Below are 17197 nucleotides of genomic sequence, written 5' to 3'. Positions count from 1 at the left end.
CATGGCCGCACCCCCAGCCGGGGTGTGAAAGCTATAATCCACATTAATAGCCGATTCCATTGACTATATCCTGTCCCCTCCCTGTTCATTTACCTCTGTAAATCACATTAAACAGAACCACCCCACCTTAATTTCCTATCTTCTCCTTGTTTGGTCCTTAGTCCTCAACTCTGAACCTAATCCCTCAATCTTACCCATTATTTGACTAATTGCCGCTGTTGGTTCCATGCCGCCCCATGCCCATTGAATATCTCTTTAACAGCCACTCTCTGTTCTGTGTCCGCCCGCATCACGCACATCCCTTTTATATGCATGCATACCCAGTTAGTCGCCATAGGCTTGTAAAAATGTATTAAAAAAACACTGCTAAAGAAAATTAGCTCCCGGTTTTATAGAGATAGCATGACATGTGCACAAACCACATAACAAATCAGCCTGACAATATATGAATCATTATAGTAACATTGGGTAGAAAGAGTATGGTTGTAGCTTTCTTTTCCCAACCTAATAGTTGCCAGCAATTATCAGCGTGCAAAGTAATACAAGGATAAAAGTTCTAATCTTGAGGGTACTTTTAAGTGTGAAAGAAATGCAGTGAAAGACAATGTATCATACCATCACCTGCTTCTTTTCATTCTCTCCTTGGTGACTGGAGAGTGCTGTGTAGTGGGGTCTGCAGGAGTGAATGAGTGCTGTGGCCGAGAACTGTTGGGTGAGATGTTTCTTGGGAGGGCGCTTAAAGGTCTCCGTTCAGGGCAGTGGCGATGGTGGCTGAGTGTGTTGTAGGTGTGTGTGAAGAGTGCTGGCGAGGTTGGAGTCCTTAGGGTAATTCCAGAAAGCAAGGTGATCCTCATGCGACAGATGCTAAATGGAATAGAGTTCCATATAGTGGGAGCTTGGGTTGAGAAAGAAGATCCCCTTATTCTGGTCGATTTTGTGACTGGGATGACGACGAGAGCTGTGCCTGATTTCAGGTTTCTAGTGGCCATGTAGGGGGTGAAGTTTGTGTTGCAGATATTTTGGTCCTGTGTTGTGCAGTGTTCGGTGGGTGATGCATGTTGCCTGAAAGGTGGATCGTTGCCTGATTGGCAGCTAGTGAAGGACATGGTGGGAGTCTTTCTGCAGTGTTTTGTACCCGTTGGAGCTTTCCAAGTTGTGATGCGGGGCCCCCGGGTATAGGGTGTTAGCATAGTCTAAGCATGAGAGGACGATAGGCACAATCACTGCGACTCTGTGTGGGAAGGTCAGGTAGGGGAAGATGCGTTGGAGAATGTGTAAGTGTAGGTAGCAGCATTTTGTCTCTGAGTTGATGTGAGGTGCTAGTGTGAGGTCTGAGTCCATAGTGCATCCAAGATTTTTTACTGTGTTGGCGGTGGAGGGGGTGTCTTCCCGCAGATCACGATCTCGTTATTTCCAAGGTTGAGAAGGAGTTGGTTAGCAGTCATCCAGTGGTTGATTTCTGTGAGGCATGATGCAAGGTCCAGGGACGTGGAGGAAGGGCCCTTTGGGATCTTGAAGACAATTTGGGTGTCATCTGCATAGTTGTAGCAAGACATCCTGTGATGGCAAATGAGAGCGTGGAGGGTCTTAGGTAGAGGTTAAAGAGCACAGGGGAGGGAGAGGTGCCCTGTGGCACTCTGTGTGTAACAGGATGTGGAGTCGAGCAGAAGGGAGGCAAGCGTATTATTTGGGATCTGTTGGAGAGGAAGGAGGAAATCCACTTCAGACCTGCATCCCTGATGCCGAGAGAGTGGAATATGCCCATGAGGGTGAAGTGATCAATGGTGTTGAAGGCTGCTGAGGGGTTGAGAAGAATTAGTGCAGCGCAACCTTCTCAGCCTGAGTTTCTTTTGAGATCATCCCATATTGAGATTAGGCATGATACAGTTGTTCTTATGGGTCTGAAGCCTGATTGGGCGGGGTCAGGGAGGTGGTTAGTTTCTGTGAAAAGGCATAGCTGGGTGTAGACTGTTCGGTCTACCAGTTTAGCTATGAATCAGTTGTTTGCGATAGGTCTGTAGTTGGTCGGCAGAAGGGGTTCGAGGGTGTTTTTTTTGTAGGGGTTTGATGTACAAGGTCTTGAATTCTGCTTGTGAGGTCAGTGAGGCAAGGGATGAGTTAATAATGGATCTTGCAATGTTGCCAGCACAGGTTGAAGATATAAATTCTTTAAGACAAGTAGGAGGACAGGGGTTTCCAGGGGATCCTGAGGAGCGGCTGCTAGATAGTAGCTTTAGAAATTCAGGGTGGGAGATAGGAGAGAAGGAGGAGAAGAGCGAGTGGATGGATGACGGATCTGAAAACCCAGTCCTGAATGGTGAAGGGTGGGGTGTGAGCGATGCTTATTTTAGTGACAATGGCGAGATTTCTTTCAAGGGCTATGTTGTGAAAGTGGTCTGAGAGGGAGTCACATAGGGTTTGGGTGTCGGTGGGGGCGAAAACAGTGCATACCGGGGCCTTGAATTCAGCAATACGCTTTTGAAGTTTCCTACAGCTGTTTGGGGCATTTTTGATACTATTCCAGTGATAGGACTTTTTTGGCCTTGCGTATTTCTGCCCTGTAGGTTTTGAGATGCCGGGCATACATTATTCTATTCTGTGGCGACGGCTTGCTCGCCATCTGCGTTCTAGGATGTGGTTCTGGGATTTGAGAGATGATGTGAACCATCTGGTGAAGAAGCCCTATCTGTTATGGAAGGATCTGAGTGGTGTGACTGGACTAAGATCTTTTGAGAGCCATCAATCAAAATGGTGGATGGAGATCTGATCTGACTGGAGTAGTAGGGAGGTCAGGTAGGCCAGGAGGGAATCTGCCAGGTCTGGAGTTACTTTGACTTTCTTCCATAGTGGTGATGCATAGGTGGCCCAGGGGCTGTCGGAGAGGATGGACGGTCTACAAAATAGAGAGTGAAGAAGATGGCTGCATGGTTTAACCAGTCTAGTGGGCAAGGCGGAATAGACATGATGAGTCCAGGAGAGCTGAAGATGGCGTCTAGTGTATGGCCTGCAGGATGGGTAGGCCCTGATACTAATTGTGTCAGAGGTAGGGTATCCAGGTTGTCTAGAAGGGATCATGTCATGGGGTTATGTGGGACATCGAACCAGATGTTGAAGTCCCCTAGCAGAGTGAGGAAGGGGTGAGGAACCAGGATGGCTGCTACAGAGTCGCTAGGATTTTCGGCAAAGCAGATGATTCTAGAGCTGCCAGCTCAAGGAATGGCAGCTTGAAAGCTCCTGTGCCCTGAAACTCAAGACTTCCTCTGTTATAATGTCTGACCAATGTACAGTTGAAACTTCCCAACCAGCAAAGAGACAGAAAGGAGGAGAAGGTACTGAAAAGAGAGATGACAAATTTGATCAACTGGATATCGCATTCTGAAGTGCGAAAGCAAGCTAAGGAGTTTGCAACAACGGTATGAGCTGGTGATGTGTATTGGGGACTAATTGAATATGGACAGGGACAAGGAGGCTTTGAAATGTGAAATGGACTGGCAGTCTGAGAGGGGAGCGTTGTTTATGAAATACTGGGAACAAGGAGATCGGGGTGGACGACTTTTAGCAAATAACCATCCAAAACCAGTTATGCAACTACAACTTTCCCCTGCTAAGGGACTGAATCCATTTGTTTATTTCTATCATAGCGCACTTAAGCAACTATTTGAGTAGGTGAGCTTTCAGTGCCCTACAGAACTCTTAGAATGATTTAAAGGCACAGATTTCCTGCGGTAGGTTATTCCATAGTTTGGTGCCATACAAACTCAGGGTTTGAAATTGAGACATGATGAGCAGGAGCTAAGAGCAGCTCCTGGGTTTCAGGCATCACCCTGTAGGCAGGAGCTAACGCAGGGGATCCAGGAACTACCAGTTATGCTCGTTTAACGGTTTGTCCATTTTGTATGAACCAAAGTGTTTAAATGTGTGTTAGATGCGTTCTAATTCTTCTTGAATAACTTTCTCAAATACTCAAAGTTAATGTCAGATTTACATTTTTGGAAGGCACCAGTTGGTCCTATGAGCCCTACGTAGCTCCTAGCTATTGGTTTCAAGCTAACCAGGCTCTACTATGGTAGACGCATGCGACAAATAGCTCCCAGCTCCCCTCAATCATCCATGTTCTCACTTTGAGCAAGCAGTTTTCAACCGTCTTAAAAGTCTCATCCACGTTCCCTAGTTTTACGAAAACTTGTGTGTCGTCCGCATAAGAATGGAATTTGGCCTTATGTGTTCTAAGAAAATCCATCAGAGGAAGTAAATAGAAGTTCAATAACAGGGGATGGAGTGATGACCCCTGGGGGACTCCACATCCCTATGGCAGGAGGGTGACGGTAAAACCACCCATCTTGACCAGTTGCTGTCTCTCTGAGGCGAAAGACACAAACCATTTACATCTTGGGCCAAGATATTTCTGATCTCTTCGATCATACCAAGTAGAATACGGGGTCCCACCGTATCAAAGGCTGCAGAAATATCTATCATAAACAGTAGGGACAGATCCCCCTGGTCTGCCACATCAAGGCGATTGTCCCATTCTGCTGTCAATGACGTTTCCACAAACGTGGGAGCCCGGTGGTAAGTGGCGAAAGCAATGAAATTATTAAGAGCTGGAAAATATAGAACACCTTTACATCTGCCTGTCTACACTCCCCACGCACAGTATCTCTCGCCCAGATAGACTTAGGAACCATGATTGGAGATCCAGAGCAGCAGAGCAGGTTGGACAGCAGGAGCAATGCTTTCTGTTAAAAACCATGGCATTATCTGGTATGATCAATGGTACAAATATTGGGCTGGTTGGATGTTTTTCATTTGACGTACCTGTTGTTCTGCCGCTGCACTCCCATACCAAGAAGATACAGCTCAGGACGATGCTTTCCCAGAAGCTTTGTCTGAAGAAGATAGACAGGCTCCGCTGTGTTAACTGGTTGAAAAATAACAAAGAGAAAGTTTGTTTCAGAACTTTTTACAGTGGAAAGAAAGCAAGAACCAACGGTGTGCCCCGCCCAAATCAATATCCAACAGGACAATGAAATGCAGCCATGGTTTTGTTTTTTTGTTTGTTTTTTAACCACAACAGCATCCTAGACTCCGGCCCGGTCTTTTCTGGTAAGGCCTATCCCCACTCTTCCCTCTTAAGTCGGGGACTTCCACAACTGAGTCAAAGCATAAACCAAGAAAGGAAGTACTTCTACGTGGGGGTTCTACCAAAGCAGATTCAAATTCTGAGAAAAAATATTTATATTCTGGGGAACCCTCTTTGATTACTAGTGGAACTTATCCAAACGTGCATAGCCTATGGCAATGTCCAGCAAGAAGCACACACACAGAGTCTGCACAGTAAATAAAGGTGATTGTAATGAAAACAAGCAAACTGTTTTCTTGTATACACTTGTACATATAAAGAAGGGGTGTGTTTTGAACAGAAAATTTGTATAGTTAGCATCAACACGAAAAAACATAACACAGAATCCTGAAGCGAATGTGGTTAACTAGGGAAGCCAAAAGCAGACATGAAAACCAGTACATCAAACAATTAATGAGTCTATCCATGTATTATTGGTAAACTATAACCTGAAATTTAAAAAAACAAGGAAAAGAATGAAAAAATATATATAATATATATAATACATTGGGCCTCATTACGAGGTGGGCGGTAAGGGATTACCGGCACCGGTAAGGGCACCGGTGCCGGTAATCCCTTACCGCCCTACTATGAGTTCCATTTGCGGGTCCTCCCTTAATGCCTGGTTTTTCCAGGCGTTAAGGACGGGACCCGCAAAGGGACTTTGGAGCTAATAACGGTACCGCAATTTGCGGTACCGTTATTAGCGCCTTCCCCATTCCCATTGGGCACTATGGGGGCTCAAATGGGAATGGGGAAGGGCCCTGGTGAATGGGGAATTACCGCCCCCGCCAACCTTGGAATGGGGCGGTAATAGCTCCATTCACCAGGGCGGAGTCGGTAAGGGTTTGGAGGCAGTTGGTTACCTCCAAACTCCTAATGAGGCCCATTGTCACATAATTTGTATTGATTGCTCAGATACCCAGTCTCTGTTGCAATGAGAGTCCTGATAAACACATATCAAAAAATCCTCTAGACAGATGTCGTATCTGTGGCAGTGAGGAATCTAGTCATCAAATGCCACACCTTCAATCAACGGGCGGCAAATGTCTCATGCATAGAAACTTCTAATGTGCAATGGCCGAAAACAGATGTCTTAGCGTGCATTGGCCAAAAAATAGGTGCAAAGAACATTAAAATCACAAATCTGCATAACCAAAAGACCTACAGCAACTTCTTGCAGCAGTGTTTTCTGTTCAGTAACGTAGCATAACAGGGGGACAGTGTGTACCCTCTGAAAAATGGTGTCAGGGCTGCCCCCACCCCACTCCCAACACTTACCCTCAACTTGTGCCCCGAGAACCAGGGAAAAACAAACTCCCCAGTTCAGCAAGCTCTCTTCCCACACCCCTGGACGGGCCTGGTAAATCACCAAGACCCGCTTGCCTCTCCCCCCCTCCCCCGCCACCACCCCCCTCACTCCCACGTTTGGCATTCAACAATATTCAGTGTCATTAAGCTTCCTTTTAAAGTGCCAAATTATAATAAAGCACAGAATTGCCTATACATTTACTTTTTTTTAAGTGTATGATTGTGGCACTTCCGTTTTACCCCATCTGGAATGGGCGAAATGCCACAATGCACTTCACTGGGAGGCTAAACTGGAAGCCCGTGCGTTTCTGTAAATGTCCTTGGAAAAGAAAATAGGTTTTGCTTGACAAAGGCATGTTTCTCAAGCAAAGAAAAACTGACAGTGTAAAAAAAAAAAAAAAACATTTTCCAACATACGAAGTCAGGCAGCTTGTGGCATAACACACACGATGCCATTACAGAAATGGCCACAATGACAAATGTGGAAACGGGCAAATCATTCAAAAATATGCACAAAAAAATCAAAAATGTTCCATAACAAAATCAATGTATCAAGGTCAGCGAAAAGGTCATATGGTGCAGGCAGCGTACAGCAAGGTGTGCTGGTGACGGGCAGGAGGCTCCGGTGCAGTTTTTAGCTGTGCCCTCCCCGACATGCGAGCTTGTCAGGGTGGGTTTCATTTCAATTGTGAACACTGCTTACCATGCGTGCAGTGAAGCGTTGCATTTCAGTTGTGAGCACCGCTTACCATGCGAGCATTATATAATGAGGGAACTGCTTTGTCTTTCAGGCAATCGCACACCAAACAAATACTAAAACTGCTGGGATCAGATAATTGCAGTCATGACAATTCAAAGCATCTATAAAAAAAACATTAAAGTAAGGCAATGACGAGAGTTAGAATGCTTCCTTAGTAATGAGGTTAAGATAGGATGTGATTTACCCCCTATTTTTTATTCGCATTGCCTATTTCTTTTTAACAAATGCTATTTCATTTGCCCTACTGGCCCTGAAATAGTACACCCTATGGACTATAGTGTGAAGCATGTGTTTGCCTCAAGTACCTTTAGGGACTAGTACGTGTGACACTATGTTAAATTACAAATGAGTATTATGGATATATTTATTTATGTATTGGTTATTTATAAAGCGCCAGTGCACTTAAACAAGCGTTTCAAAGCGCTCCAACGCATGGAGGGTGAGTAGATAAGCAAACAGAATTGGCATTCTTAATAGGCATTTGAACATTCAGAATGGGCAAGTGCTATGTGTTTGGAGGTACACTATAGAACAAGAGGAATAGAAGCTGTTCACAACATATGGCATAAATATTGTACGCGCCTGACGGTCGTTTCAATAATGCAAGAGCTATACATAAATAAAGGAAAGAGGGGAGGGTAGGGTTAAGGTGAACAGGGCAATGAGACCATCATACCTGTCTAAAGCGATTCTGATAGTGATAAGTGCATGAGACATGTAGTAGGTGAGGAGAGGGGGTGGCAGGGAAGTCATACTAGGGACAAGAAACAAAGTGGCTGAAGATGAAAGAGGGAAGTAAACAAAAAAGGGGGAGGCTGCACTGCACAAGCCTGGCCAGTCTCGAGAGGGCCTAATAGATCAGGAGGAGGACACAGCTGCAGAGCAATAGGTGGGGATCCTAGGTATGTTTTCCAGAAGGATCACAGTGAGTGCAGTGCATAAGGAGGGGGCAAGCTGAAAAGGCGCACTCTCAGAATTAATGTAAACGGGGCATAATACAATGCAACATGGATGCAGTGATGTAAAACACGCAACCACCTAGATTCGAATTTTTAAATAGAAAAAGTGCAGTGAGTGAAGTAGAAAGGAGGAGAAAAGTGGAGAGGCAAAGTGAAATAGATAACAGTTAAGGTTCTGGTGCTAGAGGAGGAGGCAGTAGAAAGATCAGCCATCACTCACGCAACTAACCAGTTGGGAAGAAACGTCCAGAAGACAAGTTCAGTCGCTATCAGGGTGAACCATGCAGCCACTGCATGGTTTGATGGGGCACGAAGGTTGAGGGCCACCCGGACAGGCTCAGACAGGGGCCTTTGATAAGGGCCTTAGGTCGATGGGCCGTCTGTGCGGCTTTCCAGCAAAGTGGGGCTTCCCAGCGAAGCCCCGCTGGGCTTACCTTGATGTTGGGGGAATATCTGTATGATCGCATCATCCCGTGGGACTAGGGGGACAGGATAGCCATATGATTCTTGCATGTGACAATACATTTCAGTACTTTACAAAGATCAGTTTCAAATGTGACCTTGGGATCTTGTTAACCCTACGTATATGTGGCTTTGGTAGATGATTGATTGGAATGTATTATTTATCAATGATTTCATTAAATATACTGATATCTGAAGACTGTTTTTTCTCCAATAGGTTTATATTTGTATTTGGTCGCCCCTTGCTGGTTACTATTGGAATTACAGCCACTGTTTCACACCTGTTTCACTTTACTGCCTTTCTTTTTTTATTCCCCTCTTCCTAGGACTCGACACTGAATCGTCTCCAAATCATTTGCAGACCAAAGCCTACGTCAGGCAGTTCCAGGTGATCGACAATCAGAATCTGCTGTTCGAACTTTCACATAAGCTGGAGCCCAGCGGTCAGTAGGTTGAACCCTCTTAAAAGTTGGACTGACTTTGTGGCTGGCTGCGGAAGCCGCCTAGGAGATCTTGCTGGCATTGGTGTGGTTCACCGGCGAGATGGTGGTGCGAAATTGCAGCGTGGACATTGCACTTGAAGCTCTTGCTGGTGGCGGGTGGCCAGAGTCTGATGCCTTGCTCTTTGAGATACTGTAGGTTTTGACTATCCGGAAAACACTGCAAAGCTACAGGATGGCAGCAATCGTCATGCTCTTCAGTAAGCCCATGGATGTCAATGTCTGTGGCTGTGGTGGTTCTGGGCAGCAGAATAGGTCTTGAAGCTCCTCACACTGTCGCAGGTCTGCCAACACCATAAAGGATGGTCTTTAAACTCATGCTGGTATTAATTACCACATAAACTCTCGAGGCTCTGGGCAGCAGCAGTACAGACCACTTCCTACACGCTTTTTGTAGTGTGGGGTTCTCCCAACATCGTAGACATTGGTCTTTAAGCTCACTCTGATAGTTAATGTCTTGTGGACACAGACACAGTAGAGGTTCAGCATATCAGTTTCCATCTTCTTCAAGCTCGTTGTTCTGTTGGCCTCCTCTTCATCAAGCTCGTTTACAAGCTCATTGCTCTGTTGATGGTTAACCAACGCTGTAGACATTGGTCTTCAAGGTTCTGGCATTAAATGTTGTACAGCCACTGCTGCATTTCGGCACAATAGTTTCCGCCACATCAAGCGTTGTTGTTCTGTTGAAGGTCCTCCTACACTCTTGTCCTCAAGTTCGTTTCGGTGTTACATATCCTATAGACTCCGGAGCACCAAGCCATCAGCATCAGCGTCACTCTTCCAGCGCCTCGTGGCGCTGAATGCAGCGATAAATGTGGCAACAGTAGGCCTTGTCCTTCAAGCTCCGTCTGGTGTTAATGTTCCATAACTCTCTAAAAACGTTGTGCCCTAATCCCTGATTGCTGTTCAACATCCTGCAGACTTGGTTCTGAAAACTTCAAGTGGCGTGGAATGGCCCGCAGACATTTCGGGCTCCCCTAGCAGTATTGTGTGGTAAACAGGCCACGCCGAAGTTTCCAGCGGGCCGGGCGATTTCAGACAGCCCGACAGACCTTACTGCCACAGAAGCAAAACGTGTCTTTGCTCACTGCCACAGTTGCGCGTTGTACAAAGTACTGGATCATTCTGGAAGTGTTGACTGCAGCCAAAGCTTGCACCTGCCAAACTGACAGTGTCCTGGAAAGAGGGGCACGGGTGGTCAGAGGCTCTCAAGCATTGGCAGAGGCCTGTTTTTTAAAGTATTTTTTGCGCTACTATTGCTCTCCCAAACCAACCACTTCTCCTGTGTCCTAGTGAACTGTTGTATGGCCTTTTCTTTTCTACACATTCTTCCCAGCTGGGAATGCAGTGTGCCACACAGCTGAACCGGCTTAAAAGTACTAAGCCATAACAGTGGGTTTAACTGTCGCCGAGAGGCATTAAAGGGCCAGGCTCTGTGTCACATGGTTTCGCGGGTTCGAGCTGGTACTCTAACCCCACCTGACCTTTCTGAATTGGAGTTCTTGCCTCAATCTGACACCCTGTGCTAGAGTGCCCTTACATATTCTTGCAATGTCTGATCCTTTTCACTGCCTGTATGAATGTTGTTTGCTCCAGACTCAAGCTTTGTTCTTCTGTTGAAGGTCCTCCAACCCTCTTGTTCTCACGTTCGTTACGGTGTTGCATATCCTATAGACACCGGAGCACCAAGCCATCACCATCGGCGTCACTCTTCCAGCACCTCTTGGCAAATAAATGCCAACATGGCCTTATTGCTTTAGGGAGCTGCTTGTCCAGTCCTGGTTTTTACCTTTCATTCTGCGACTTGTAGACTTTGATTTATTTCCCCCATGGTAAATTCAGGACTTCAATTCCCAGAATGCAGAGAAAAAACCAGGACTGGGCTAGCATCTCCCGCATGAAATTGGGCTTGTATGCAAAGGAAGGGATTTTGCGTGTGGTGACTATACGTTCTGGTGACAAAACCCAGCAGAGGGGACCGGGGGCAGAACCCCACTTTTATTCGCTCCCGCTCCTCAAGTTGGGTTATGTCAAAGCTCTTTCTGCTCTTCTGTGTTCCTGATTCTTACGGTTCTGGTTGGTCACAATTGTGTTTGCGCAGTGACCCTATTGGCCTTGACGTGAGTCTGCGCAGTCTGTGCACGATGGAGTCATGCACCAAAGCAGGAGCAGACCAGAGACCTGCCGCTCGGCAGAGGGCTTCTGGAATTCAGCAGAGATGCTGCAGTCGGAGGCTTACATTTTTTAGCCCAGCTGGAAAAATGATCGAAGTCAGTCATTATTAAACCTTAAAACGGGCCTTTTCGCGTTTGTGTCCTAAAATTGGGCAGCAGTATTAAATATCCCTCAGATGAAGGGCGGGAATGGAATTCTGGGAAGATCTTTTACAATCCACCTAATTGTTCAGATTGGAAACGAAATCCATGTGACAAATTCTTTAAACGGAAAGTTGATAAATCCCATGAGAAGAGTGCACGGAGTTCTGTAGGCAAAGCGCCTATGACCCCTAAAGCACACGGAATCCCGAAGTGTGCCAGTTGTCGAAACTGTGGGGCATTCTCGAAATTAAACTTTCAGAAGTATTTTTTTCTAAATGTACAAAAATCGTGTAAAGCATCTAGACTTTTTGAAAGACATAAATTGTTTGAATAAAGCTGGAGAATTTGCAGGCCAAAGATTTGTGGCCCTCCTGCCTCGGGACTCACTCTGCTGAAGTCCTCTGTAGGGCGCTGGCCTAGCTCGGGACTGGCTCTGAAGGGCCCTTGGAAGTCACCAGATTTTTATATAGTCAAGTTGGCCTCTGACTGGTGCATAAAACTCCAGTTTGGCGTTTGCGTCCTTGCTTGATTGATTTATTTAATTTGTATAAAGCGCTACATCACCCATAGGCCTCAAAGCGCTTGACAAACAAACAAAAGAAAACAGGTAGTCCTATAAACCAAAAGGAGAGAGATCCGAGGGAGGTCGGGAGGGAGGAAAGACACAGCGAGCCCTGTGCAGAGGCTAGTCTGGTTTCATATTAAACAGAAGAGTCTTGACACCCTTTTTAAAATCAGTTAAGGAAGTTACTTGCCAAAGCTCAGGTGTGAGTTTGTTCCGCAGCGACGGCGCCTGACAATCAAACATAGAGCCACCAAAAGTTTTCAATTTAAATCTTGGTTGTACCTTGTACAATGGCGCCGTATGAAAGGCGCCTGCAACCCATGACTCCACAGATGTGTTCACCTACAGCTTCCATCAGCCCTAAGCAGCATAGTCAATGGTGAGGGATCGTTGAAGCTGTAGGCCAAACCCTGGGGTGATAAACCCCTTCTAGATGAGCACTCTCTCTCCTGTGGAGCTGTGCTTTCCAGTCAACTCGCCCTCCAAATTAGAGTCAATGGTGCCATGGCCTGACACTGCCAGGGGCAAATTAGGTCAATTGCTAGTGGGGAGCAATTGGGCAGGCCAGGGGTGGATGCGCCATGAGAGGGGGCATAGGGTGGGCTTGGGCGACAGATATGGGCAATTTTAAGACAGCAGAGATCGCATCTGGAGAAAAAAAACAGGCATGAAAAGACAGTGCAGGAAAATGAGGACCCTGGTGGCAGTGGCCAATCGCTCTTGAGGGCAGAAGGTCAGCCACTTGAATCGGCCAATCGCGGGAAGAAATTGAATCAATGTTTTCACCTCATCACTGGCCAGTCACGGCTGTGTAGGAGACTGATTATATGTGGAACATAATAAGAGTCATCTGTGTATGCAGGCATCTTTAGTCTCTGCCTGGGGTCACTGAGTAAACTCTCTGTGGGCAGATGTAAAAAAACAGGAAGTGTGTAACGGCTCTTACTAGGCAGAGCTACCTTTCCACAGTCAAGATTATTTTGCATGTTGCATTTCTGTATGTTCCTATTCTTCCTGTTTGCATCCCTCGTTCGTCATCAGAGCTATGTGTGTGTGTTTTTTTTTCTCGTCTTCTTAATTGCAGGATTATAGTTGGATCCAGGGAATGGTTTGATCTCATTGCTATTACATTACGGGTTGCTACCAAATTGGTGGCCATTACACGAAGGCATGCAGGAGCTCGGGGTACGGCTCCCTGCAGATAGCACAGAGTCCAGTCGGCTGAAGCACCAGCGACACCCAGCGGCTGCATTGAAAATGACACTGCCACATACACACATAATTGGCTGCTTGGCTATCGAGGCCCATCAATATGGTGCATTATTGAAAAGACAATGCGGTGAGGATTGATTGCTGGATGGCTTCCTAAAGTCTTTGCTTGGCCTAAACTTTGATCTCAAGTTGCAGAAGAAGCTGGCTGACTCTCGCCTATAGCAACCTATTATCATTCTAGGCCTTTCATTGGTGGTTGCGACACGCGAAGGGGACGAAGGCACCCTATTGGCCGCCGTGTTCATCAGACTACGTCGCTAAATCTGTGCTATGAAAGTGCCCGTGAGAAGTTTGTATTTCTATTTTTGTACGGCGATTGTACATAACGTTGGCCGCTTGCTGTCCATATGTTGTGGTCTGAGCACTAAGAGTGACCTCTCTCGACAATGTAAATAGTTTTTATGGAAATGTTCTCTAGGCTGTAAATTTTATTTTTTAAAACGTGTACAGTGAATGTATAGAAACTTTGTTATATTTGAAGGCTGACAAGATGGAAACCCTTTAGGGCGCTGTATGGCGCCCCCACTGCTACTTGTGTTGTTAGGCCTTTGAAGCATATTCTGCCATTCTGCGAGTTCCTTGGAGTTCTTTTTTAATTTTTTTTTTACAATTTATATTTTGGGGGGAGACGCCCATTCCCTCCTTTTATCCAAGCTGAAGGGTGTTGTCTGTTTACGGCAGAGACATCACTTGGGCCGCTTATGCCATAATAATGTGCAAGTGATGTTTATTCTGATCAACGAAGGAAACATTGAGGCAATGTGAGATTAAGGAAAAGGGTTTTAAAAACAGGTAAATATGCTTTAATGCATACAAGTGCAAAAGCTGAAAACACATCTGTACTTCATCAAATCATATTGCAAACCGCTGCAAAAGAAACGCAAGCAGCTGAGAAACCTTTCAGAAATGCACATGTGGAGAGAAATGCAACTTACGTTACGCAAATGCACACACGTGCAGCTTCATGCACATAAACTCAAAAGCAACTGTTCAGCCTTGCGAACAAGACCTGCAATCTTGTGTTACTGCACACAGGACCAGAGCCGGCCATAGGGGGGGGCGAGCCGGGGGACCGCCCGGGGCGCCACGCCCCCAGGGCGCCTTTGCCCCCGCCACGCCAGCTCGGAGGAGTTGTAGGAGAAGGCGCAGCAGGTGGCCTTTTACTGTAAAATGTGCCCACGGCAGGGGGGTGCATTTAAATGCGCCCCTCTGCCGCGGGCACTTTTCACAAGAAAAGGCACCACTAGCGCCACACCACGTCAGCTCCCGGAAGTCTTTCAAGGGCTCCCCCGAGCTGGCGTGGTGGCAGAAGGCGTGGCAGGCGGGCTCATTCAATGGCAATGGGGTGCTAACGTGCCCAATTTAACCTAAAAAAACCTTCCGCCCCGCCCGCTGTTAACCAGGGGGGTGCGGTGGGTGAGGAGGGGGCGCCAATTCGCACAGGGTGCTGCTGCCCTTAAGGCCAGCCCTGCACAGAATATACGATGTTCTGAAGGTGCGTGTGTGACATGCAACCTACATGCAGCCTCATGCATCAAAACACAGCCATGCAGCATGGTCTAGATACAGACGCACAAAACATGCAATCCCGTGAAGGCACACAAGTCTCCTGGTTCACGTAAACAGAAATGTAGACATGCAACCTCATGCAGTGCACCACAGACATGCAGCATGGTCTAGGTACAGACGCACACAACATGCAATCCCGTGAAGGTACACACGTCTCCTGATTCACGTAAACAGAAATGTAGACATGCAACCTCATGCAGTGCACCACAGACATGCAGCATCGTCTAGGTACAGACGCACACAACATGCAATCCCGTGAAGGCACACAAGTCTCCTGGTTCACGTAAACAGAAATGTAGACCTACAACCTCATGCAGTGCACCACAGACATGCAGCCTCATGCAGGGCATCACAGACATGCAGCATCGTCTAGGTACAGACGCACACAACATGCAATCCCGTGAAGGCACACAAGTCTCCTGGTTCACGTAAACAGAAATGTAGACATGCAACCTCATGCAGGGCATCACAGACATGCAGCCTCATGCAGGGCACCACAGACATGCAGCATCGTCTAGGTACAGACACACGCGACATGCAATCCCATAAAAGGTACGCAAGTTTCCTTGTGTACATAAACAAAAGCTCAGCTGTACAGCCTCATGTGCATAAACATACTGATATGCAGTTTCATGTAAGCATGCAGATGCATGCAGTCTCACGCAGGTGAACACACTACTTGCAACATCATTCAAGTGCATACATAACACTCAACCTCACGGAGGTGCAAACAACGAAGTGCATGTACATCCACAACATTGAAATGAATGCATGAGCACGCTATGCGAGCTGTGTTAAACACATAAATATTCAACCTCATGCACGTAACCACAAAAGCAGACGTGCAGGCTCATATGCGCACATAACCTGTAAACTCATGTAGGCGAACATGCAAATGTGCACACACTGCGTTCAGCCTCGTGCAGCCTGCACCCCATTGCAGGATACACATGCCATGCAACCTCAGGCAGATATAAGCAAGCTCATGGCGGTACAAACCTCACCTGCCTCCTTATGCAGGCACATGCACTGCACGCTGAGGCGCACCCCATGAAAGCAAATGCATGACTTGCAAGTAGTTCGTGTGGGTGCAATCTCATGCAGGTTAATAGTCAGGAACGCTACCTCTTACACATTAGAACAGATAAGCAATCTCTGCACATAGACACACTGGCATGGTGCCTCAAGCAGGTACACACACACACACATGAATTCGTTCATATGTGGGACATGTATAACCTAATGCACATGAGGACACAGACATGAAAGCAGATCATTACAGGTGCAACATGAAGCATCATGTGGTGCACACAATGGGAACAGAAGTGCAACTTCATGCAGGTCCACACACACACACACACATGAATTCGTTCATATGTGGGACATGTCTAACCTAATGCACATGAGGACACAGACATGAAAGCAGATCATTACAGGTGCAACATGTAGCATCATGTGGTGCACACAATGGGAACAGAAGTGCAACTGCATGCAGGTCCACACACACACACACACACACACACATGAATTCGTTCATATGTGGGACATGTATAACCTAATGCACATGAGGACACAGACATGAAAGCAGATCATTACAGGTGCAACATGTAGCATCATGTGGTGCACACAATGGGAACAGAAGTGCAACTTCATGCAGGTCCACACACACACACACACTACACATTAACATACGCTCACAATATGCAAAGTCATGCAGGTACATATTCCAGAACAAGCGTACCCCTCGTAAATTTACATTAGAAAGGACACGTTTGCAACTTGACACATGAAGACAGACTTGCATCATCGTGCAGGTTCACAAAAACAGTCATGCACATGTAAACGCTTAAGTTGCCCCATTCATACATAGGTGCGCACGCAGTGACCATGCACACTGGCACAACACATCCAAAAACCTTTTTTGCTCTTTAGAATGTGTGTTACCTATTGGGCAAATACATCTGCATTTGTTGGGGTTTTGTTGTTATTTTGCTGTTTTGGAGGTGGGTGGGAGAGGGGTTGGCTGCTGAAGCACTTAAAAAAAGCTTATATGTATATATAGGTAAAAGGTAAATAAATATGGTGACCTCTCTGTGCAGCCTGTCTCTCGCATGTATTTCACTGTTCGTGTATGTGTGGACATTGGTGCTATGTATGTGCCTTGGTTATTGCACTGTAAGCCAAAATACTCAAAGAAATGAGTGGAAAGCTTTTAATTAAAATTAACCCTCCAGAGCATAGGCACAGAGTGCACAGCGGCAGCAGAGGTAAGTGCGCCTCTTCGCGTTGCTATTGGGTCAGGAATGTGGCTTGGCATCAGTAGCGATGATTGCAATTTGTGATTTCAGACTTAATATCCTGA

At 46.4% G+C, this 17197-nt stretch overlaps 1 protein-coding gene across 1 annotated transcript in view; it reads left to right on the top strand.

The window, feature by feature from the left end:
- The window catches only part of RAPGEFL1 (Rap guanine nucleotide exchange factor like 1), a 293670-nt gene extending 276743 nt beyond the window's left edge, over window positions 1–16927 (top strand). The window contains exon 15 of the mRNA XM_069634578.1: window positions 8938–16927. Within this exon, the coding sequence (XP_069490679.1) occupies window positions 8938–9062 (125 nt within the window). The 3' untranslated portion in view covers window positions 9063–16927. The remainder of the gene's footprint in view (window positions 1–8937) is intronic.
- The last annotated feature ends 270 nt before the right edge of the window (window positions 16928–17197 follow it).

This window comes from Ambystoma mexicanum, chromosome 13 (genome assembly GCF_040938575.1).
Source record: "Ambystoma mexicanum isolate Mex_15411 chromosome 13, UKY_AmexF1_1, whole genome shotgun sequence".
Taxonomy (NCBI): Eukaryota; Metazoa; Chordata; class Amphibia; order Caudata; family Ambystomatidae; genus Ambystoma; species Ambystoma mexicanum.
Note: the sequence above shows the minus strand (reverse complement) of the source record. Positions and strands in the feature narration are given on the sequence as shown.